This window comes from Saccopteryx bilineata, chromosome 1 (assembly GCF_036850765.1).
Source record: "Saccopteryx bilineata isolate mSacBil1 chromosome 1, mSacBil1_pri_phased_curated, whole genome shotgun sequence".
Taxonomy (NCBI): domain Eukaryota; kingdom Metazoa; phylum Chordata; class Mammalia; order Chiroptera; family Emballonuridae; genus Saccopteryx; species Saccopteryx bilineata.
The window spans coordinates 103479979-103503541 of record NC_089490.1 but is presented as its reverse complement, the minus strand read 5'-3'; the positions used below and the strand labels follow the sequence as shown (position 1 = coordinate 103503541).

The window sequence follows — 23563 nt, the reverse complement described above, 5'->3', positions numbered from 1 at the left end:
CTATCTGCTTCTCCACCCCTCCCCCCCTCCTTCCTCTCTGTCTCTCTTCCCCTCCCGCAGTCAAGGCTCCATTGGAGCAAAAGATGGCCCGGGCACTGGGGATGGCTCCATGGCCTCTGCCCCAGGCGCTAGAGTGGCTCTGGTCGCAACAGAGAGATGCCCAGGATGGGCAGAGCATCGCCCCCTGGTGGGCGTGCCGGGTGGATCCCAGTCGGGCGCATGCAGGAGTCTGTCTGACTGCCTCCCCATTTTCAGCTTCAGAAAAATACAAAGAACAAACAAACAAACAAAAAACTATGAACAAATCCCTATGCACACTGTACATATCTTATTTTAAAGTAAAAAAACAAAACGGGAACAAATACAGTATTTAAAATAAAGAACAAGTAAATTTAAATCAACAAACTGACCAGTATTTCAATGGGAACTATGCTCTTCTCACTGACGGCCAATGAAAGAGATGACCCTTCTGGAAGTGCGGTGGGGGCCGGATAAATGGCCTCAAGGGGCCGTAGTTTGGGGACCCCTGTATTAATGTGTGTTGGGGGTGGCCTGTGGGGAGGTAGGATCCTTGTAGCCTGGGGCTTGGTTTTAGGATTAAGCCTTTCCCACCCTTTTTGATGAGGGTAGTGCACTCTCATGAGGAATCTTATTATGCCTCAGATAAGTGACTTTGTATCAGAAACTTCCTTGTTTGTATATTGGATTAAAGGTTTTGATTTCTACACTATAAAGTGGGGCAGACCAGGAGCTTGCTCTCTCAGCTCCTGAGATTAGCATTAGAGGAGAGAGCATAAAAGGAGAGCAGAGAGAGGCCATGTGGAGGAGGCCAGGAGAGGCAGCTGTTGGGCAGATAAAATGTATTATGCTCACTTTGTTAAAGTGGCACTGCCCACGTGGAGGCCATCGCCCAGGTGATATTAATGTGTGTTGAGAATCCTTGTAGCCTGGGGCTTGGTTTTGGGATTAAGCCTTTCCTACCTTTTTTGATGTGGGGTGGTACAATCCAATCATGCCTCAGAGAAGTGATTTTGTATTAGGGACTTCCCTACTTTGTATATTGGATTAGAGGTTGTGAAGCTGCAGTATAAAGTGGGGGCAGAACCGGGAGTTGGCGCTCTTAGTTCCTGAGATTAGCATTAGAGAGGAGAGCAGAGAAAGGCCACGTGGAGGAGGCCAGGAGAAGCAGCCAAGATGGCGGAGTGCTGAGTGAGATGCCAGTTTGTGTAGAGTTTGTATCTGGGATAAGGAAGGAGATGGGGAACAGAGGTGAATAAGTCTGGTGAGCTAGAAACCTTTGATTCTAGGAAACTCGGATAAGTCAGTAGCTTTGTGAGCACTGAATGTGACTGGGTTTTGGAGCCCAGTGTAAAGCCAGGAGGCATGGCCAGGGTCATTATCACAGCAGCCATCTGGCCCATGCAGGTTCGCATTGGATTCAGACAGTCGGTAAAGAAACAACGGAGCCACAAACTGGTGGGCCATAGTCTTTAATCCTAGCTTGCACCCGGCGGGCAAGTAAAAAATACACACTGGGCTCCAAAACCCATTCACATTCAGTGCTCACAAAGCTACTGACTTGTCCGAGTTTCCTAGAATCAAAGGTTTCTAGCTCACCAGCCTTATTCTCCTCAGTTCCCCATCTCCTTCCTTATCCCAAATACAAACTCTACACAAACTGGCATCTCACTCAGCACTCCGCCATCTTGGCTGCTTTTCCTGGCCTCCTCCACGTGGCCTCCTCCCGCTGCTGGCTCTACTCTCTCCTCTGCTGAAAATCTCAGGAACCAAAGAGAGCAAACTCCCGTTCCACCCCCACTTTATACTGTAGCTTCACAGCCTCTAATCCAATATACAAAGTAGGGAAGTCTCTAATACAAAGTCACTTCTCTGAGGCATGATTGGATTGTACCACCTCACACCAAAAAGGGTGGGACAGGCTTAATCCCAAAACCAAGCCTCAGGCTACAACAATTCTCAACACACATTAATATCACCTGGGCAACGGCCTCTTTAACAAAGTGAGCATAATACATTTTATCTGCCCAACACCCAGTGTGTATTTTTACTTGCCCGCCGGGTGCAAGCTAGAATTAAAGACTATGGCCCACCAGTTTGTGGCTCCGTTGTTTCTTTGCCGACTGTCCAAATCCAATGCGAACCTTCATGGGCCCGCCTGCTCTGATGGTGGCCCTGGCTGTGCCTACTGGCTTTATAGCAGCCAAGATGGCGGAGTGCTGAGAGAGAAGCCAGTTAGTGCAGAGTTTGTGTAGAGAGAAGGAGATGGGGAACAGAGGTGAATAAGGCTAGTGAGCTAGAAACCTTTTGTTGGGCAGATAAAATATATTATGCTCACTTTGTTAAAAATAGCGCTGCCCACGTGAGGCCATTGCCCAGGTGATATTAATGTGTGTTGAGAATCCTTGTAGCCTGGGGCTTGGTTTTGGGATTAAGCCTTTCCCACCCTTTTTTGATGTGGGGTGGTACAATCCAATCATGCCTCAGAGAGGTGACTGTATTAGAGACTTCCCTATTTTGTATATTGGATTAAGGGTTTGGATTTCTACACTATAAAATGGGGGCAGAGCAGGAGATTACGCTCTTGGTTCCTGAGGTTAGCATGAGAGAGCAGAGAGAGTAGAGCCAGCAGCAGAAGGAGGCCACGTGGAGGAGGCCAGGAAAAGCAGCCAAGATGGTGGAGTGCTGAGTGAGAAGCCAGTTTGTGTAGAGTTTGTATCTGGGATAAGGAAGGAGGTGGGGAACTGAGGAGAATAAGGCTGGTGAGCTAGAAACCTTTGATTCTAGGAAACTCGGATAAGTCAGTGGCTTTGTGAGCACTGAGTGTGAATGGGTTTTGGAGCCCAGTGTGTATTTTTTACTTGCCCGCCGGGTGCAAGCTAGGATTAAAGACTATGGCCCACCAGTTTGTGGCTCTGTTGTTTCTTTACCGACTGTCTGAATCCAATGCGAACCTGCATGGGCCAGGCGGCTGCTGTGATAGTGGCTCTGGCCGTGGCTTCTGGCTTTACACCTTTGATTCTAGGAAACTCGGATAAGTCAGTAGCTTTGTGAGCACTGAATGAGTGGGTCTTGGAGCCCAGTGTGTGTTTTACTTGCCCACCAGGTGCAAGCTAGGATTAAAGCTAATGGCCTACCAGTTTGTGGCTCCATTGTTTCATTACCATCTCTTCGAATCTAATGCGAACCTGCACAGGCCAGGTGGCTGTGATGGTGGCCATGGCTACTGGCTTTACAAATACAAATATTTTTTTTCATATGAGTAACTCCCAAATATTGAATGGAATATACTTATACTGAAAAAAATTATTTGAAATTCAAATTTAACTGGGTGTTCTGAATTTTATCTGGCAACTGTACTTCCACCAATCTAACGTCAACTCCTTGGGTCTATTTATTTATTTATTTATTTTATTCTATTTATTGATTTTAGAGAGAGAAAAGTGGGGAGTAGGAGCAGGAAGCATCAACTTGTAGTTGCTTCTCATATGTACCTTGACCAGGCAAGCCCAGGGTTTTGAACAAGCAACCTCAGCATTCCAGATCAATGCCTTATCCACTACACCACCACAGGCCAGGCGGGTCTCTTTCTTTTTTTAAGATTTTATTTATTGATTTTACGGGGAGAGGAGGGTGAGTATAAAGTGAAAATATCAACTCATAGTTGCTTCACTTCAGTTGTTCATTGCTTGCTTGTTGTATGTGCTTTGATTGAGCAAGGCCAGGGTTTAAAACTGGCGACATCAGCATTCCAGGTTGATGCTCTAGCCACTGTGCCACCACAGGACATTGGTTGATTCTTGCATGTGCCCTGACTGGGGATCAAACCAGCAACTTTGGCACATCAGGGTGACTTTCTAACAAATTGAGCTATCCAGCCAGGGCTAAGTTCTTCATTCTTAATTCTTAATGGGGCCAAACCAGCTCCATCTTATTGCACCTTCAGATGCTCTTGGCTTAGAATAGAGCTTTCAACATGTCAGCCATGCCTGGAATGAACCTCCTTTCCCACCCCACCCCATTTGTAGTCCACAAGCCTGTACTTCAGCACCACCTCCCCCACAAAGCTTTCTCGATCTCCCAGGCTGGGTTAGTCCCCCTCACAATACTAACGCAATGCTTTTTTGTCCCTCTGGAGGTAAATTCCAGGAGAGCAGAAACTGTGTCTTCCAAGGACATCCCTCCAGGTATGTAGGTCACTTACTAGGTAGCCTCGGGTCCTGGGAAAATACCCAGCACAAAGTGTTCCTTGATAAATGATGAATAAACAAACACTAAACATTATTTGTATTTTTCTCAAAGGTTGGGTTCACCACTCTATGACCATCCTGTCATGCCGGGAGATACTGGTGCCTCCCCGTGTCGCTCTGCTCTTGCCTCTACACTGTTACCCCAAGATAGTTATACCTTTTGAACCAGTTTCACTTCTTTCAAACATTTTTTTCTCTCATTTTTTCTCAAGATGATCTGTTAACAATTACTTCTTGCTTGGGGGAAGAACAGAAAAGGAAATTGCCAATTTTTTTTTAATTAATTTATTTATTTCCATTTTTCTGAAGCTGGAAACAGGGAGAGACAGTCAGACAGACTCCCGCATGCGCCCGACCGGGATCCACCGGCACGCCCACCAGGGGCGACGCTCTGCCCACCAGGGGGCGATGCTCTGCCCATCCTGGGCGTCGCCATGTTGCGACCAGAGCCACTCTAGCGCCTGAGGCAGAGGCCACAGAGCCATCCCCAGCGCCCGGGCCATCTTTGCTCCAATGGAGCCTTGGCTGCGGGAGGGGAAGAGAGAGACAGAGAGGAAAGCGCGGCGGAGGGGTGGAGAAGCAAATGGGCGCTTCTCCTGTGTGCCCTGGCCGGGAATCGAACCCGAGTCCTCCGCACGCTAGGCCAACGCTCTACCGCTGAGCCAACCGGCCAGGGCCTTGCCAATTTTTAAAATCTTTTCTGATCAGCTATAAACTAAGAAGCCAGAGAACAAAGTTTCTCAGAATTATATTTATCATATTTTGAAAGAGGGACTGAGGGTTTTTCTCATGGGTTTCCAACAGTCTTTTTGCTATCTTGGTTTTTCTGGATCTTCTTTTATCTGGTTACCAGATAAAAGATTTCCAGATAAGTGAGATGCCAGTGTGTGTGTGTGTGTGTGTGTGTGTGTATTTTCCCACTGTTCAGATACTGATAGTTTGTTGTTGTTTTTTTACAGAGACAGAGAGAGAGTCAGAGAGAGGGATAGACAGGGACAGACAGATAGGAACAGAGAAATGAGAAGCATCAATCATTAGTTTTTCGTTGCGCATTGCAATTGCAACACCTTAGTTGTTCATTGATTGCTTTCTCATATGTGCCTTGATCGTGGGCCTTCAGCAGACCGAGTAACTCCTTGCTCTAGCCAGCGACGTTGGGCTCAAGCTGGTGAACTTTTGCTCAAACCAGATGAGCCCTTGCTCAAGCTGGCGACCTTGGGGTCTCGAACCTGGGTCTTCCGCATCCCAGTCCGACGCTCTATCCACTGTGCAACTGCCCGGTCAGGCCAGATACTGATAGTTTAAAATCATTTCTACAAGTTTCATATGGCTAGATTAACCTTGAAATGCATATCTAATCAGTTCATTCTCCTACTGAGAAGCCTCATGGCTTATAGAAAAAAAAGCCAAATACTGTATTCTTTTAAAAAATTTTATTGATTGATTGATTTGAGAGAGAGTATCATCTATTGTTCTACTTATTTTTGCATTCAACTAAACAAGATGAATAATACTTTAATGAATTTTTTTTTTTTTTTACAGAGACAGAGCGAGAGTCAGAGGGATAGATAGGGACAGACAGACAGGAACAGAGAGAGATGAGAAGCACCAATCATCAGTTTTTTGTTGCGACATCTTAGTTGTTCATTGATTGCTTTCTCATATGTGCCTTGACCATGGGCCTTCAGCAGACCGAGTAACCACTTGCTCAAGTCAGTGACCTTGGGTCCAAGCTGGTGAGCTTTTTGCTCACACAAGATGAGCCCGCGCTCAAGCTGGTGACCTCGGGGTCTCGAACCTGGGTCTTCCGCATCGCAGTCCTATGCTCTATCCACTGCGCCACCACCTGGTCAGGCTAATGAAATATTTTGAAAGATCAATATTAATTTGAAAAAAAATCAAAATATCAATATTTTATTTAAAAATATAAAACACTCTGGCTGGATAGCTCAGTTGACTAAAGCATCCTCCCGAAGCACAGAGGTTGCCAGTTTGATCCCCAGTCAAGACACATACAGGAACAGATCCATGTTCCTGTCTCTGTCTCTCTTTCCCTTCTTCTCTGTCTAAAATCAATAAAATAAACATTAAAAAAATAAAAATAGCCTGACCAGGCGGTGGCGCAGTGGATAGAGCATTGGACTGGGATGCGGAAGATCCAGGGTCGAGACCCTGAGGTCGCCAGCTTGAGCTCAGACTCATCTGGTTTGAGCAGAGCTCACCAGCTTGGACCCAAGGTCGCTGGCTCGAGCAAGGAGTTACTCGGTCTGCTGAAGGCCCGTGGTCAAGGCACATGTGAGAAAGCACTCAATGAACGACTAAAGTGTTGCAACGAAAAACTAATGATTGATGCTTCTTATCTCTCTCCATTCCTGTCTGTCTGTCCCTCTCTCTGACTCTCTCTCTGTCTCTGTAAATACAAAAAACAAAACAAAACAAAAAACCTTAAAAAAATTAAAAAAAAATAAAAATATGAAATGCTTCATGAATTTGAGTGTCACTCTTGTTCAGGGGCTATGCTAATCTTCTCTGCATCATTCTGTTATGATGGAACAGTGAGATAACAGACATCTTGCCACACAATCATGGAGCCAAATTAGATAACTAAGGAGTCTTTATTAGCTAGCTATGCATGTGGACCTCAAGGAGGCCAAAGCCCTTCAAATCAATGCGGCCCTGACTGCATTTTGGAGTTAGGTTTTATAGGTGGAATTATATACTCATTGAGGAATGAGGGGAGAAAGCATAACAGTAAAACAAAGCAGTGAAAACAAGCTTTCTTACAATGATTAACTATAGGATTAATTCAGGGAGAAACATTCTGAGGGCACCTACGACTTTGCAAAGCTAGCCCAAGGTCACAGTCTGGGAAACCAGCCTCAAGGCCAAAAATAGGGAGTTTATTCAGAAAAAGTAAGTTCTGCTAAGTCTCTTTGTTTTAGAGAAAGTAAGTTTTGCCAAAAATTATTCATGTTAAGAACCTTTCTTTTCTACACTTCAATTCCAATTTTAGTATATGTGCTGCCAAAGCAAGCACCAAAACATCAGATTTTAAACAAAGACAGAATCTGACCTCGCGTTTGCAGGACCCATCTCCCCCTAATCACAGCCAGGTTCAAGTCTCAATTTGTCATTTACTAGCTGTATAATGTTAGACAGTTATTTCCCCCTTAGGGCCTCAGTTTCTTCATCTGTAGAATGGCCGTAATAATGTTATCTACATGAAAAATTGTTGGAAAGATTAGATAACCCAGGTGCAATAGATGCTTAGTAAATGTTGGCCATCATTATTGTGGAAACAAACAAGAGAGTCTTGTTGAATGACAGACTGTTTTATATCTATTACCATGCTTGAAAGATCTTGGAACTTTATTAAGTGTCTTGCACAACTGCTATGATTTTTGCCATGTATGTATAACGTGTATCAGCTTCTCCTAAAGAAGGATTAAAAGAATTGAGTGAAAGGTGGAAATACTTTGCCTTTGGTTGGAGAAGGATAATCCCTTTGGTAAGTCTGCTATTGCATTTGACCATCCATTTGAGTGTATCCTGAAACTGGTTCTGAAGAACATTCTAAAGATGCTGTGAATGACAGCAACCGTGGATAAGTGTATTGTTTCCCAAGATGGCTAGATTTAAGACAAAAGTCATATTAACAAGGGTATATTCAGAGGGAAGAAAAAAATCCCTCACAAATAAGTGGCGCCAAAGGTAGACCCTCCCAGAAATCACCTTTACCAAAGTGGAATTAAATAACCACCCGTTTCTATCACGATTTTTTTTATACTTAGTGGTTTATGTGTTTATCTCCCCAACGAGGCTCTCTGGGAACAGTGGCCGAGTCTAGTTAATTTTCGAATACGCGACAAGTGCTATGCTAGGCACGGGACACTAAATACATATAGTAGTTAATTAACAAATTAATTTTAGTTTTGGCACATTTAGCTCCAAAGTTCCCTCTTTCAAGCAATATGGTTTGAGAGCTAGAGGGGAAAGGAGCCCTGTGAACCATAATTTCCTAATTATTGTAAATGAAGAAAAGGGTGTGCGCGCAAAAGTATGTGTAACATTACAGCGCGCCTGTCACACACAATCATTTCAGGCACCGGCCGCCGTCTCTGGTCGCCCGCCCAACGCGGCTTTGGGGTCCAGGGCCCAGCTAGGAGGGCCGCCGCGCACGCGCAGACCGGGAGGGCGCTCCTCAGCCCTCCACCCCTCCGTCCTCCAGGTGGCGCTGACGGCCCCACCGCCCCCGCCGCTAGTCTCCGGGCCAGACCTGGGCGGTGCCGGCCGCCTCGCGGGCTGCGGGTCCGCCTCCGCCGCGCCGAGGGCGTGGGCTCCGGCTCCCGGAAGCGGTGGCCGCGGCGCGGAGCCCAGCGGGCGTCAGTCGCCGGAGAGGCAATGCGCGGGGGCCAGAGGCTGTGACCTGCGCGGGGCGGCCAGGTTGGGGCCGCTGAATGGCGGTTCGTTGAGGCGGTGGCTCTGGCTCCACCGGGCGTGGCGTGGCGTGGCGGCGGCCGGGGTGATGCTGCTCAAGCTCCTGCAGAGACAGACCTATACCTGCCTGTCTCACAGGTATGGGCTCTACGTCTGTTTCGTGGGCGTCGTTGTCACCATCGTCTCCGCCTTCCAGTTTGGAGAGGTGAGTAGCGGCGCGGGAGCCCCGGCCAGGGCGCCCGGAACCCGCGCGCCGCCGCGGCCCCCGACCCCCTGCCGCCCTCGCCGAGCCCCGGGGCGCGCTTGTCTCCTGCCTCCCCATCCTCTCTGCCGCCCCGGCGACGAATCCCAGCGCCTGCCCTTTCCTCCGAGGCTCGGAGGACTCAGATCGGATTTCGGCATCTGGGGTCGAGATTTCTTTCTCCCAACTGTTTCGGGGGAATAGGCGCTCGTTCTGCTGATTCCCTTTTCCACCAGGTGCATTCTTCAGAGTCCCCCAAGTCATTGATTTTCTCCTGAAGGTCTTATTGATTGTATACTGTATCAATACCCTGTCATTTGCATGTGTATTTGAAATGGGGAGAGTGTACTGGCCCCAAATTTAAAAGACTTAGGTGTGCAAGGGGACTTTTTTGCATTTTTGCTCTGTCATTTGGGACAACTATACTTCATCCGTTAGCCCTACTGGCAGATGTGCACACACTGCTGTGAGAGATGTCTTGGCAGCTCCAAACTCTTTGCCCTGTCCCGAGATCACCTGCAGTGAGGCCCCCTTCATGTGACCAGGACACCTTGGACTCCAGCACCTCTCTTGGAGCCAGCACAAGCCTTTGGGCCATGGGATAAGGTAATAATTTAGACTCCAGGTCACACAAGCCTGGCCTTTCTTGTTAATATACAATAAAGGAGTCCGATCAGAATGTAAATTCCTCAGAGGGTCCAAGCAACAGGTTTGGGAGGTGGAAACACCCGGTTTAATAGATTTTTGTGCCCTTCTGGATATACTTTACATGCTAAATATTGTCATGACTGAAACAACCCTTTGGCTTAGGTTGGATAGTTAATTTCATTATCGATGATCTAATACGATATTCTTTATCATAAACAGGTGTACAGTAATCATGAGTAGTCAGAACTGAAAGAGTACCTGTATATGATTTTAGCAAACATCACTTTTAAAAATGTGTTTATAGCAACTAGTAGGAAAGTTACTCTAAATCTGCCCATATGTCTGTATTTCATAAGAGGTTGCAAAGGGTTTTAATTACCACAGTGGTTTTTAGAAATGCTACAGTATACATTTGCTTGAAGTCTGTACCCGTAATGGATTGTAAGCTCCATAAGAGAGTGTGCTTTCTGTTGTCTGTTTAATTATTGTAGCCCTGGCACAAGCACTGTGCCAAGTACTGCCAGAGTATGCCGTCTAAATATTTGTTGAATGAATGAATAATATGGCATGGTTTCCAGGTGTACACTTTTAGTAGTTCTTGATCCAGGGGCTAATGAAAATAAATTTTATAAGAGTGAGAAAGTGCCCCATATTTTTAAGTGTGGAATATGTAACTAATATACCACTGATGTTCTATCTTTATTTCATGTGTTGCAACTTAATATAGTAACTGTATCTATGCGTAGTTGTGTCTTACTGCTGATAAGATTTGTTTTGGCTGTTAGTAATTTAAATTAGGTATTTATTCACACCTCCTAAGTATGCAGGTGACTTAAAGGCATCAGCTATTAGAATTTTTTATTTTATTTATTTAATGCCTGGTTATATATTTACCAAAAGGAGGACTTTTGTCAGTCTTGAAGTGACCACAGATCTTAAAGTATGGAACAGAAAAGAAATGAGAGGCAAAGAACGTCAATGCAAGGTGGCATTGGAGGTGGAGACAGCTGACTCAATACTGCTAATATTGTAGTTAATTTCTACAGCCCAGTGGAAAAGAACTGCCAGATTAGGCAGATCTGGTTTGAATGCTTTGAATGCTGGTGCCAGTATTCATAATCATGATAATAGTTAATACATAGGGCTTATTGGGATCCAGGTCCTCTCTTTTTTTTTTTTTTTTTAAAGATTTTATTTATTTATTTTAGAGAAGGGGAAGAGAGAGAGAAAGAAGGGCATAGGAGCAGGAAGCATCAACTCCCATATGTGCCTTTTTTTTTTTTTTTCTTTTTTACAGAGACAAAGAGAGAGTCAGAGAGAGGGATAGATAGGGACAGACAGACAGGAACGGAGAGAGATGAGAAGCATCAATCGTTAGTTTTTTGTTGTGACACCTTAGTTGTTCATTGATAGCTTTCTCATATGTGCCTTGACCGTGGGGCTACAGCAGACCGAGTAACTCCTTGCTTGAGCCAGCGACCTTGGGTCCAAGCTGGTGAGCTTTTTGCTCACACAAGATGAGCCCACGCTCAAGCTGGTGAGCTCAGGGTCTCGAACCTGGGTCCTCCGCATCCCAGTCCGACGCTCTATCCACTGCGCCACCACCTGGTCAGGCCCATATGTGCCTTGACCCGTCAAGTCCAGGGTTTTGAACTGGCAACCTCAGCATTCCAGGTTAAGGCTCTATCCACTGCGCCACCACAGGTCAGGTAGGATCCAGGTCCTCTCTTAACTGCTTTACATATATTCATTCAGTTAATTCTTACATCACCCTGTGAGATGGGTACTATTATTACTCCTGTTTTACAGGTGATGAAACTAAGGCACTTGCACAAGGTAATCCAGCCATTTCATGGTAGAGCTGGTCTTCAAACCTGGGCGGTTACGGTTCCAGAGCTGTACTCTTAAGCACATCTCTTCCTGGTCTCTCAAACAGCCCTGACTGTCCTTTGTATGATCTCGGAAGGGATGCTTAACCTCTCTGAACCTCAGCTTCCTTATCTTTAAAACGGAGGCAAGAATACTTTCCTTGCGGGTTTGGTGAGGATTAAATAACACCTCTCTGTAAAGTACCACACACAGTTCCTGAGACATAACAGACTGTCATTAAAGGATAGTGACTATTGCTATTATTATTATTATAATCAACTGTTTTATGTCTTTAATTCTTTTATTTATTTATTTTTTTTACAGAGACAGAGGGATAGACAGGGACAGACAGGAATGGAGAGATGAGAAGCATCAATCATTAGTTTTTCCTTGCGCATTGAGACACTTTAGTTGTTCATTGATTGCTTTCTCATATGTGCCTTGACCGTGGGCCTTCAGCAGACTGAGTAAGCCCTTGCTCGAGCCAGCGACCTTGGGTCCAAGCTGGTGAGCTTTGCTCAAACCAGATGAGCTCGCGCTCAAGCTGGCGACCTTAGGGTCTCGAACCTGGGTCCTTGCATCCCAGTCCGATGCTCTATTCACTGCGCCACCGCCTGGTCAGGCTATGTCTTTAATTCTTATTTTGAAATAAACTCTTGAAATATAATACTGTCATCATAGAGTTAATATTACCGGTTTGTTAATAACTCCACTAATTGTAATGGATAGAAGGACCATCCTTTTATTTATCATTATTAACTGTGAATTCATAATATTTCTTTTCCCCCCTCTCTTAGAATAAGTGGTATTGGCTGCTACCTTTTGACAAGCCATTTGTACACTCATCCAAATTTTGAGACAGAAAAGTGGAATTGAAGTAGGGAAGTTTTTTTTTTTAATATTTTTAAGTTTTTCCCCTGAAGTTCAACCAAGGATTTTCTGGAGAATCCTTGGGAACTCTGATCAAGCAAAAGCAGAGCTGGATCCAGATGTACGAGGAGGATGGTCCCGGTGGGGTCTAACGGGCACTGAAGTTCATTGCCTTGAGGTGCGAGCGGCAGGTGGGAACTTGTTTGTTGTAAAACTGGTTGCCTAGGGCAGGTGTGTACCCTGGGGGAGTCTAGTTTCCTCATCTAAAATGAGGGCACTTGCTTAACTGTGCTCTTAAGATTCTTTTTACCCTAGAAAGTCCTGACTAAATATTTGTCCTTTGTTAGTTGATACTGTTTAGAGTTTAAAACATGATTTTGGAGTAAAAATTTATTTAAGGTCATCATTACTTAGTTGAATTATAAATCCACAAATCACTTATCTGAAACTTCTAGAACTACTGAATTACCTTATGATTAAACACCAATATCTCTTACAGTGGGACATCTGACTGTTCACGCTCAGTGAGGAAAATAAAGACTATAAATAACTTCAAGTCAGTTTAGGCCAAGTTTTGCCACGAGATAAGTTCAGGTCAGGTCAAGTTTTGCTGCCAAATAAGACACAAGAAGATTTTCACTGTGGAGAGCTTTTTGGATTTCAGGATTGTGAATAGAGGATTGTAGATCTCTGCTGGGTGTATATGTGTATATGTCTGTGTGCCTGGTGTGTGTGTGTGTGTGTGTGTGTGTAAAATACATCACTTCGGCCCTGGCTAGTTGGCTCAGTGGTAGAGCGTTGGCCCATTGTGTGGAAGTAGTCCTGGTTCAATTCCCGGCCAGGGCACATGGGAGAAGCGCCCATCTGCTTCTCTACCCTTACCCCTTCTTCTGTGCACTAAGTATGGGAACACATAGTCAAAACTTAACTTCCATGAGGAAGTCAGATAAGTTTAGACAGAATCTGCCACAATGGATAGTAACTGTCCCTGGCCTCCCCGGTCCCTTTTGCTCACCTGCCTTCTACCACTATTTTGGATCAGTGAGATTATTGTTCAGTGAAAAAGGAGATTGAAAACTGGGTCCAGCTCAAGTTATGTTAAGCTGTGGTGACCAGTTTCTCATACTGACCCTGTTTCAAGAAAGAAATTAGTTACCATGTTTGTATTTGAGTAGGTCACTCACTGAACAGATATATTTTACATGTGTTCTTTACCAAAAGCAACAAATAGGTGAAGTCAAAAGAGACCTGGCCTGAGAGGTGGGAGGCAGCCTCTGCCTTGGTTCTGGTCCCACCATAAACTGTGATCCTTAGTGGTTCCCAGTCTGTGGTGCTCCAGCTGCCTCCTGGGTTGGGATAGCTAGGCTTACCTGTTTTCTATAGGCTTCTTTTGCAGGTGGGGAAAGCTTTCATTGCTACAAATAATGTTTGAAAACTTTTAGACAAGATTTCTGAGACCCCTTTTTAGTGTTAATGTTCTTTGAATGTAGATTTATTGGGTGCTTCACATGAGAACTATAATGTAATGACTTTTGTGCTACAGAGAAAATGCCAGTGGTCGTTAGGTCCCATTAAATGGCTTCTCTCTTTGGAGGGGTTTGGAAGAGATACACAGCGCAGCTGTCAAAGCTGGGACCTGATTCCTTGCCGTATTCTTAGCACCCAAATGAGTGAATGAATAGAGATGACCTTAACCAGCATCCTTTCAGGCTCATTTCCATTATGTTTTCAGTTTTGACGTAGACCATCTGTAGTTACCTTCGCTTTCTCTTACATGATTGGTCTGATTGTACTTTGTAGAGTGGAAGTTGCTGTCAAAGATACAAAGAATTTTTAGCTCCTCCTTGACCATCTTTGTATAGTTGAGAAGAGACCATGAGTACTGAGTAATAATAAAAGAAGTAGGTAATTGAATGCTTGAGTTAGGTAATGCTTGAGTAATTGCTTAGAAAATCAGAGGAAGGGAAGAAAATTATGGGTTGACACATCCTAGAGGAAGTTGAGAATTTTACAAGGGGCTTTTTCTTCTTGAATTATTCGTGCTTTAAAATTTTGCTGCTATTAGTCACCAGCACTTGGTTGCGACAGAATCCCAACTCAGATGTGGCTTACAAGAAAAGGTATACGTTTTTGACTGGTGTGTTTGAAAATGATAGGGTGAAACTTTGGCAGGGTTGGATCACGGTGCCCACATGATGTCATCAGGAATCTCTTTTTGTTCCCATTCTTCCCCTCTGTTGGTTAGGTCTCAGGGAAGCTCTTACCATATGGAAGCAAAGATTGCTGCTAGCAGCTCCAGCCTCTGAACTACCATTTTGGTAAGCCCAGTAAAAAGAGAGCTGCTTGTCCTCATAGTGCCAGCTGGACCAGTGGCCTGCCTACCCAGGTGCCCTTGTTGTGCTCTCATTCACCATATGAATCATCCCCAGAGCTGAGGCTGTGAACAGGGCTCTCAGTCTGAGTGAGCCATGTGATCTGAGAGGGGTTCCCCAGAGGGAAATCACGAGGCTGTTATCACAGGAATGGCCAGAGCAACATGTCCTAGACCAGGCTTCCCCAAACTACGGCCCGCGGACCACATGCGGCCCCCTGAGGCCATTTATCCGGCCCTCCACCACACTTCCAGAAGGGGCACCTCTTTCATTGGTGGTCAGTGAGAGGAGCACTGTATGTGGCGGCCCTCCAATGGTCTGAGGGACAGTGAACTGGTCCCCTGTGTAAAAAGTTTGGGGACCCCTGTCCTAGACCCTGGCTTGAGTCAAACCCATTTCCTTTCCTGTTCCTTAATATTGGCATTGTGACTTGGGTAGCTCTTAGCTCTTAGGATGTAAAAGTGGGCTGTTTCTACTTTTAATATCCTGTTAATTTATCTGTGACACTTGTATTCTTACTTAGGTGGTTGTATTATGTAGTTTTGTTAAATACTACTCAAGTGTGCCCCCATAAGAAGTCTTTCAGTCATGATTCAGTATATCTTTAATGTGGTAATTTGTTGAATTTGGTTTGACTTACTCTTGAGGGTCTTCATTTGTTGTGCTTGTTAATGAAATTTAGCATGTTGTAAGAGAAGAAATGTCACCCGACCTTTTTATAGCACCTAGTACTTTATGAGTTTGGAAATTCTCAGTTCCTCTTTCTTCACAAAGACCATCCTTATTCCCCTTGCCCACTCACTGTGCCTGTGTTTTAAATGCTGAGATTCTGCAGGCTTTGCACCTCGGCATCTCTTCTCATGGGGATGTCATGTTTCATACCCTTGTCTATATGTCTGTGGTCCACTGACCTTCAGCAGTTTCACCAACAAGGCTCTGTAGCAGAACACAGACTAACAAAAGGAGAGCATACACATTTATTTAATTTAATTTTTACGTGATGGGAGCCTTCATAAGGAAGTAAAAACCCAAAGAAGTGGTTATACCTGAGTGTTTTGTTTTGTTTTTTTCTGAAGTTGGAAACGGGGAGGCAGTCAGACAGACTCCCACATGTGCCTGACCAGGATCCACCCGGCATGCCCACCAGGGGGCGATGCTCTGTTGCAACCAGATGCATTCTAGTGCCTGAGGCAGAGCCATCCTCAGCGCCCGGGCCAACTTTGCTCCAATGGAGCCTTGGCTGCAGGAGGGGAAGAGAGAGACAGAGAGGAAGGAGAGGGGGAGGGGTGGAGAAGCAGATGGGCACTTCTCCTGTGTGCCCTGGCTGGGAATCGAACCCAGGACTCCTGCACGCCAGACCGACGCTCTACCACTGAGCCATCCAGCCAGGGCCTACCTGAGTGTTTTAAATGTTTATTTTATTGATTTTAGAGCAAGGCAGGGAAAAGAGTGAGAGAAACAGGATCATTGATCTGTTCCTTTATGTGCCCGAATGGGTATTGAACCAGCAACCTCTGCACTGTGGGATGTTGCTCTAACCAACCAAGACATTCAGCTAGGGAAAACCTGAGTTTATTTATTTATTTATTTTGTTTGTTTGTTTTTTACAGAGACAGAGAGAAAGTCAGAGAGAGGGATAGATAGGGACAGACAGACAGGAATGGAGAGAGATGAGAAGCACCAATCATCAGTTTTTGTTTTTGTTTTTTTTTCATTTTTCTGAAGCTGGAAACAGGGAGAGACAGTCAGACAGACTCCCGCATGCGCCCGACCAGGATCCACCCGGCACACCCACCAGGGGCGACGCTCTGCCCATCCTGGGCGTCGCCATGTTGCGACCAGAGCCACTCTAGCGCCTGAGGCAGAGGCCACAGAGCCATCCCCAGCGCCCGGGCCATCTTTGCTCCAATGGAGCCCTGGCTGCGGGAGGGGAAGAGAGAGACAGAGAGGAAAGCGCGGCGGAGGGGTGGAGAAGCAAATGGGCGCTTCTCCTGTGTGCCCTGGCCGGGAATCGAACTCAGGTCCTCCGCACGCTAGGCCGACGCTCTACCGCTGAGCCAACCGGCCAGGGCCCAGTTTTTTGTTGCGACACCTTAGTTGTTCATTGATTGCTTTCTCATATGTGCCTTGACCACGGGTCTTCAGCAAACCGAGTAACCCCTTGCTTGAGCCAGCGACCTTGAGTCCAAGCTGGTGAGCTCTGCTCAAACCAGATGAGCCTGCGCTCAAGCTGGTGACCTTGGTGTCTCGAACCTGGGTCCTTCCACATCCTAGTCTGACGCTCTATCCACTGTGCCACCACCTGGTCAGGCAAACCTGAGTATTTTAATGCTAGTTTTATGAGGAGGGAAAGTTGTGATAGGACAGAAAGGGTATGATGAGCTAAGTTTAGTAAACTGGGGAAACACAGGCCTGCTCATTCAGAATCTTTTTCAGCAAAATTCCCTCTTAGGAGAACAGGGTGCTCCCTTCCTCCAGGTATAGAGAGGGCAGCTCTCACAGAAGGTCTTATGACCTGCTTCAGGGGCAGGTCAGAAAATCCTGCCAGTGCCTGCTGTTTCTCAGATTTTTTTATCTTGAAATATTCATTCTGTCAAGGTGTTGTATTCTGGGGACATGTACCCTGATTCTCATCAGCTCAGAGCAGGGAAGTGTGGGCAGATGCTGCATAGCAGCAACCTCTCTCCTGTCCTCAGAGTAGGTAGCCAGCCAGGCCTTTCTGTTTCTCAGGTGGGAGACAGCTGTGGCATCCACCCAACTGCACAGACCTGTAGCTGGGTCATAGCACTGAGTCCTTTTCCTGGGCTTGAGCTGATGGGAGAGAGATTTCCATCCCTCCCCATCAAATGAGGTGGAGCACAGTTCACAGAATGCCTGTAGCAGCTTCTGAAAACCCTCCTCTGCACGTTTCTACTTGTGATTAAGATGAGTTTTCAACCACTTCCTCGGGAAGCTTTACATCTTGGTCCGACACTTCTTTTTGAAATGTGGTATGTGGTGTTAATTAATTAATTAATTAAAAAAATTTTTTGCAGAGAGAGAGAGTCAGAGAGAGGGATAGATAGGGACAGACAGACAGGAATGGAGAGAGATGAGAAGCATCAATCATCAGTTTTTTGCTGTGACACCTTAATTGTTCATTGATTGCTTTCTCATATGTGCCTTGACCGTGGGCCTTCAGCAGACCGAGTAACCCCTTGCTCAAGCCAGCGACCTTGGGTCTAAGCTGGTGAGCTTTGCTCAAACCAGATGAGCCTGCGCTCAAGCTGGCGACCTTGGGGTCTCGAACCTGGGTCCTCAGCATCTCAGTCCGACACTCTGTCCTCTGAGCCACTGCCTGGTCAGGCAGGGGGAGGCCTTCTTGATGCAGTTTGAGCTCAGCTTTGAAGGGTCAGAATTTGAGGTGGAGGACAGAAGAGGGCAGGTCTACTGAAGGTTCTCAGCTGAGAGCTGTCTTGACCCCCAGAGGCATTTGGCAATGTTTGGAGACATTATTTTGGGTTGGCATGACTGGGATGTGGGGTGGAATTGGTGCTACTGGCAGTTAGTGGGTGGAGGCCAGAGATTCCACTGAACATTCTGCAGTGCACAGGACAGCCTCACCGTGAAGGTTATCCAGCCCCAGATGCTAGTAGTGCTCAGGCCCTGGAAACTGTGAGGAGATCTTGAAGGTCAGTTGCATTTGAGTCCATGTGCCTGGAGGGTGGAGAACAGGAGAGATTGGTGTAGTCAGTGCCCTGCTGCCAGCACTTGGTAGAACAGGTGTTCAGGATTTGGGTGTTTGTCCTGAGAACAGTGGGATACCATTCAAGGTTATTGTGTACTGGCAGGTAGGGAGGGGGTGGAGGCCAGGGATGCCACTGAACATCCTGTGTTGCACAGGACACCTCCCATGACAGAGAGTTATCAGAGACCCTGAATTAGAATGTCTGCAGAATTAGAGTGACACAGGAATGTGTGCAGGGCAGTTAGTCAGGAGCCTTGGCCTGGACTGATAGAAGGACATGTAAGAGAAGTGGACAGATTGGAGATTTAGGCGGCCAAGTAATCTGTCCTTTATGTCCCATTATGTGCCAAACACTATGCTGACTTCTTGGGGTACAAAAATGAGCAAGATGAACAAGTTCATTTGCTCACCCTACCCTAACAACAATAGGTTCTCAATGAATATATTTTTAATAAGGGCTTATAAAAATTTGTTTTTGCTCACTGAATGTGATTGAGTCTAGTGAGGAAAGATGGTTTAAATAAGATGTCTAATGTATCATATATGAGATACCTTGCCTGGTACAAGGTGTTTAATAAATGCTAATTAAATTCCAAGTGTCCTGTCCCAGAATGGTTCTTCCCTTGGCTATTATGCTCATGAAGACAGCAGCAGGAGACCTTCCTTCTGCGCTGATGCCAATGTCACACTGAAGAGTGTTTAATCTTTTCTTAGAGACAGAGCGGAAAAGTTCACAGTGATTTCTTTACCTGACTGTGCTTTGTTATGGTTGATATGAAAGCAGGGGGAGTTAGTATTGATACATTAATATAATACCACTGGCACCTTATAATTCCATGTGCTATTCTAGTTCTGTCTAAAATGTAACAAACAAGTGTAGCTGTAAGAGGTTACATATTCACAACGTATCTTTTGAAGCTCTTGCTGTTCTTTTTAGATTGATTTTTCCAATCTTATGATCCCCATGCAGTCCCTTTAGCAGTTGATTAGTCAGCCTGTATGTGATTCATATGTACACTGAATTAAGCAGGAAAAATGTAATCTTTCCAAAATATTATACATTAAATCACATTTGTGTAGGGAGAGCCAAATGCATTCTACAATCAGACTAAAAACCATTTGCTCGGCCCTGGCCGGTTGGCTCAGTGGTAGCCAAGCGTAGGCCCGGTATGTGGAAGTCCCAGGTTCGATTCCTGGCCAGGCCACACAGGAGAAGAGCCCATCTGCTTCTCCACTCTTCCCCCTCTCCTTTCTCTTTATCTCTCTCTTCCCCTCTGCAGCCAAGGCTCCACTAGAGCAAAGTTGGCCCGGGTATTGCGGATGGCTCCATCCATGGCCTCCACCTCAGGCACTAGAATGGCTCCCGCCACAATGGAGTAATGCCCCAGATGGGTAGAGTATTGTCCCCTGGTGGGCATGCCAAGGGGATCCTGATTGGGCACAGGCAGGAGTCTGTCTGTCTGCCTCCCCGCTTCTAACTTCGGAAAAATCCAAAAACTAAAACTAAAAATAAAATAACCATTTGCTCACTTGAAAATTGCATTCTAAAATTCTTCTTTTAGGTTCTAATCTTCTTTCCCCCTCAGTATACCTTTCTCCCCTTGCCCCGCTTCATTACCTCATTCCATTAACTTCATTTCTGTCTCTGATTAATTCTAAATTGGATAAAGCTTCTCTGCTAAAATCTCAGAAGGTATCCGTTCAGTAGAGATTTATGGAAGTATTTGCTCTAGGCCAGCTACTTTACTGCTTACAGAGACACAAAGATTGTTTGATTTCTTTCTGCTCTTGGGGAATTCACTCTCCAGACGGGGATGGACAAGCAGATAGACCAACTTAAAAACCACTGTGATAAATTAAGTTGAAGACCTAGATGTGGTTGTCAGGCAGTTTCTCAGACAGGGTGACACCTGAGCTTGATCTTGAAGGAGCTGGCTAAGGGATGAAAGGGCAGCCCCCCCCCCCCTTTTAAAGTGAAAGATGCCATAGGTGTAAAGGGACAGGTGTGGGAGGCACTGTCACCTTCTAGGAACAAAAGTAGTTCTGAAGGACTGCAGCACACCCGGGGTCAAAGCTGGAAAGGCAGGCATTGGCCAGTCTGGGACTTGCCTGTTGAGTGAGGCTAAGAAATTTTGATTCATCCTGAAGAAAATGGGGATCATTCAAACAATTTTAAGCAAGAGTGAAGAATCAGCTCTGATTAGAATGACTGCTCCAGAGAGCATGCGAAGGTGAACTACAGGTGGAAGAAAAGGGTTGCCGCAGGCTGTGGGGCAGTGGGAATCCGGGTGAAAATACCACCTTGAGTGCAGTGCTTCAGAATCAGCAGGCTCTCGATATTGATTATTACAGTTGTACAAAGGCCTGAAACAGGTATATTTGCTTTTAGAAACTGGCATTATTGCTTGCTAATGTATTGCTTGACTTTGGGCAAGTCTTTTTACTTTTAGGAGGTGAGGGCGAGGCCTATGGAGGTGATTAAGTCATGAATGGGATTAGCGCTCTTATTTATTTATTTATTTTTAAATTTTTATTTATTTATTTATTTTTTACAGAGTCAGAGGGATAGATAGGGACAGACAGACAGGAATGGAGAGAGATGAGAAGCATCAATCATTAGTTTTTCATTTTGTGTTACAACACCTTAGTTGTTCATTGATTGCTTTCTCATATGTGCCTTGACCGTGGGCCTTCAGCAGACCGAGCAACCCCTTGCTGGAGCCAGCGACCTTGGGTTGAAGCTCGTGGCCTCTTGCTCAAACCAGATGAGCCCGCACTCAAGCTGGCGACCTCGGGGTCTCGAACCTGGGTCCTCGGAATCCCAGTCCGACGCTCTATCCACTGCACCACCACCTGATCAGGCGGATAGTGCTTTTATAAAAGAAACTCCAGAGAGCTCCTGGGCCCCTTCCACCATGTTAGGTGACATGGGAGAAGACAACTGGCCATGAACCTGGAAGCTGGCTCTTCAAGTCTGCTGGCATCTTGATCTTAGTCTTCCCAGCCTCCAGAACTGTTAGAGATCAATTTCTGTTGTTTGTAAGCTACAAGGTAACAGGAAAGTAAAATGAGCGTGCTTAATCAAATGTGATGGGAAAATGCTTCTGGAGATGAGCCAATATGACTTCCTGATTGGTATCAGCGGAAGATCGGAGTTAGTAGAAAAGATAATGCTTAGGATATCTTTAAGATATGGATCTTGGTCTCTAGTAGTACCTCTTAGTGCAAACTAAATTTTGTTTTCAGGAACTAGGAAGAACCTTTATCATCTGATAACAGAAACTTATGATTATCAGTATATGAAAAGCTGTCAGTGTTGCTTAGAGTTCTTACTGCTTGAGATTAGAGAGCCCGACATCTCAAGTCCTACAGGGTAGCATGACATTTCTTTGCCTGAAAAATTGAGAAAATGCCATGTGCTTGTTCAGAGAGAGAGTTTTATTTTTTTAAATTTTTTTCCAAGTGAGAGGAGGGAAGATAAACTCCTGCATGTGCCCCAGCTGGGATCTACTCGGCACCCCCCCCCCCCCAGTCTGGGGCCGATGCTTTGCCCATCTGGGGCCATGCTTGCAACCAAGCTATTTTTAGCACCTGAGGTGGAGGCTCCACAGAGCAATCCTCAGTGCCCAGGGCCAATGCACTTGAATCAAGCGAGCCATGGCTCCGGGAGAGGAAGAGAGAGAAAGAGAGAGAAGGGGGAGGAGGAAGGGTGGAGAAGCAGATGGTCATTTCTATATGCCCTGACAGGGAATTGAACCCGGGACATGCACATGCTGGGCCTGTGCTCTGCCACTGAGACAACTGGCCAGGGCCAGAGAGAAACATATTCTTGTGTGCCTGGGCCTGCTGTTGTCTCTTTATAACGCTAGCCCTTTAGTTTTTACCTTGATTATCTGGGAATGGATCTGAAAGCAGAAAGTTCTGGGGGAAGCTATGGAGTGGTAAGCTGTTCCTAGATGCTTGCCTTGTAAAACTAGTAGCCATAGTCATTTGTTCTAGAATGTTATTGATTCTGTGCCAGGCACTGTGCAAGGATTTGGGAATACAAATAAAAAGAAATCAAGTTCCTGGCCTTAAGTTGCTCACAGAGTTATAGACACATGTTTAAACAGGTAACTTATATAGTACAGCATTGTAGATGCTGTCTTTAAGAGACATATGAACAGTTTTCATGTAAGCATTTACTTCGTCTAAACAGTCTTGTGAAATAACACTGTGGCATTAATATCCTCATTCTATAGAAGAAGAAATTGACAATAGAGAAGTGCCCTAGATTTTGTTATTGATAAGTGCCAGATTTAAACTCATGTTTTCTGATTGCAAATCGTATGGTTTTTGCATGATATATCTGTTCTCAGTAGTGACCTCCCTTTCCTTCACTGGGAATTCCTCTGATACAAAGGATTATGGGGCTTGCATCTCATTCACTATTATTATATTTTGCCATGGGCATGTATTTGATCCTACCTGGAATCATAAAAATCTTCTATAAAAGTGTGTAACGGGAAAAAAAGTGTGTAACAGTTTTTATAATATTAAAAAGTTTGCAATCTGAAAATTTTAGTATTTATATATATGTGTGTGCAAACCAGTTGAAAGACTATTAAGACGTTGTAAAAATATTGAGTAAAAACACAAATTTATTATATGATTGTGTTCATTTATAAACATGCAAATGAAAATAGTCCTGGGTCATTGAGTTAAGGATGATAAACATACCAGTTTCAAAACCGGCTGAATGACCACATTCCTAAATGTGCATTTGACAAGCTGGCTCTGTGAAGGAGCCCGAGGAGGCAGGCTGGGGAAGCGCAGAGGGCCTGGGCGAACCTGGCCGGGAGCGGGGCTCTGGGGTGGTGTTGATTCCAACCCCAGCCCTGCCACACACTGCTGAGCGCCTGGAGCTGCTCTTCGGAAAATGAGCCATCCTAGCACCTGCCTCACAATTGTCCCCTTGTTACAGGGGTTCGATGGGGAGAAGAGCTTGGCGTGTGATGGTGCTTGGTGACTGTGTGTACCTAGTCCTCTCCGTCAACATGTTAAGACCGATTTTCTTGCCATTTCATGAAAACCGATGAACAACTGACTTTTTTTATTCTTTTGTTTGATGTTTTTTGGCAGAGACAGAGAG

General features: G+C 45.4%; 1 protein-coding gene and 1 non-coding gene across 5 annotated transcripts in view; one reads left to right on the top strand and one right to left on the bottom strand.

Moving 5' to 3' along the window:
- Window positions 1-6734: 6734 nt before the first annotated feature.
- On the bottom strand, window positions 6735-6836 carry LOC136321698 (U6 spliceosomal RNA). Its single transcript, XR_010728827.1, has one exon. It is a non-coding gene; the product is annotated as a U6 spliceosomal RNA (small nuclear RNA).
- A 1768-nt stretch (window positions 6837-8604) lies between these two features.
- GNPTAB (N-acetylglucosamine-1-phosphate transferase subunits alpha and beta) overlaps window positions 8605-23563 on the top strand; it is a 74588-nt gene continuing 59629 nt past the window's right edge. For 2 of the 4 annotated variants that reach the window (XM_066262915.1, XM_066262932.1), the window contains exon 1: window positions 8606-8910. In XM_066262915.1, the coding sequence (XP_066119012.1) occupies window positions 8794-8910 (117 nt within the window). In that variant the 5' untranslated portion in view covers window positions 8606-8793. Of the gene's footprint in view, window positions 8911-23563 lie in introns of all 4 variants that reach the window. The other 2 variants (XM_066262923.1, XM_066262938.1) reach the window with 2 other exon arrangements.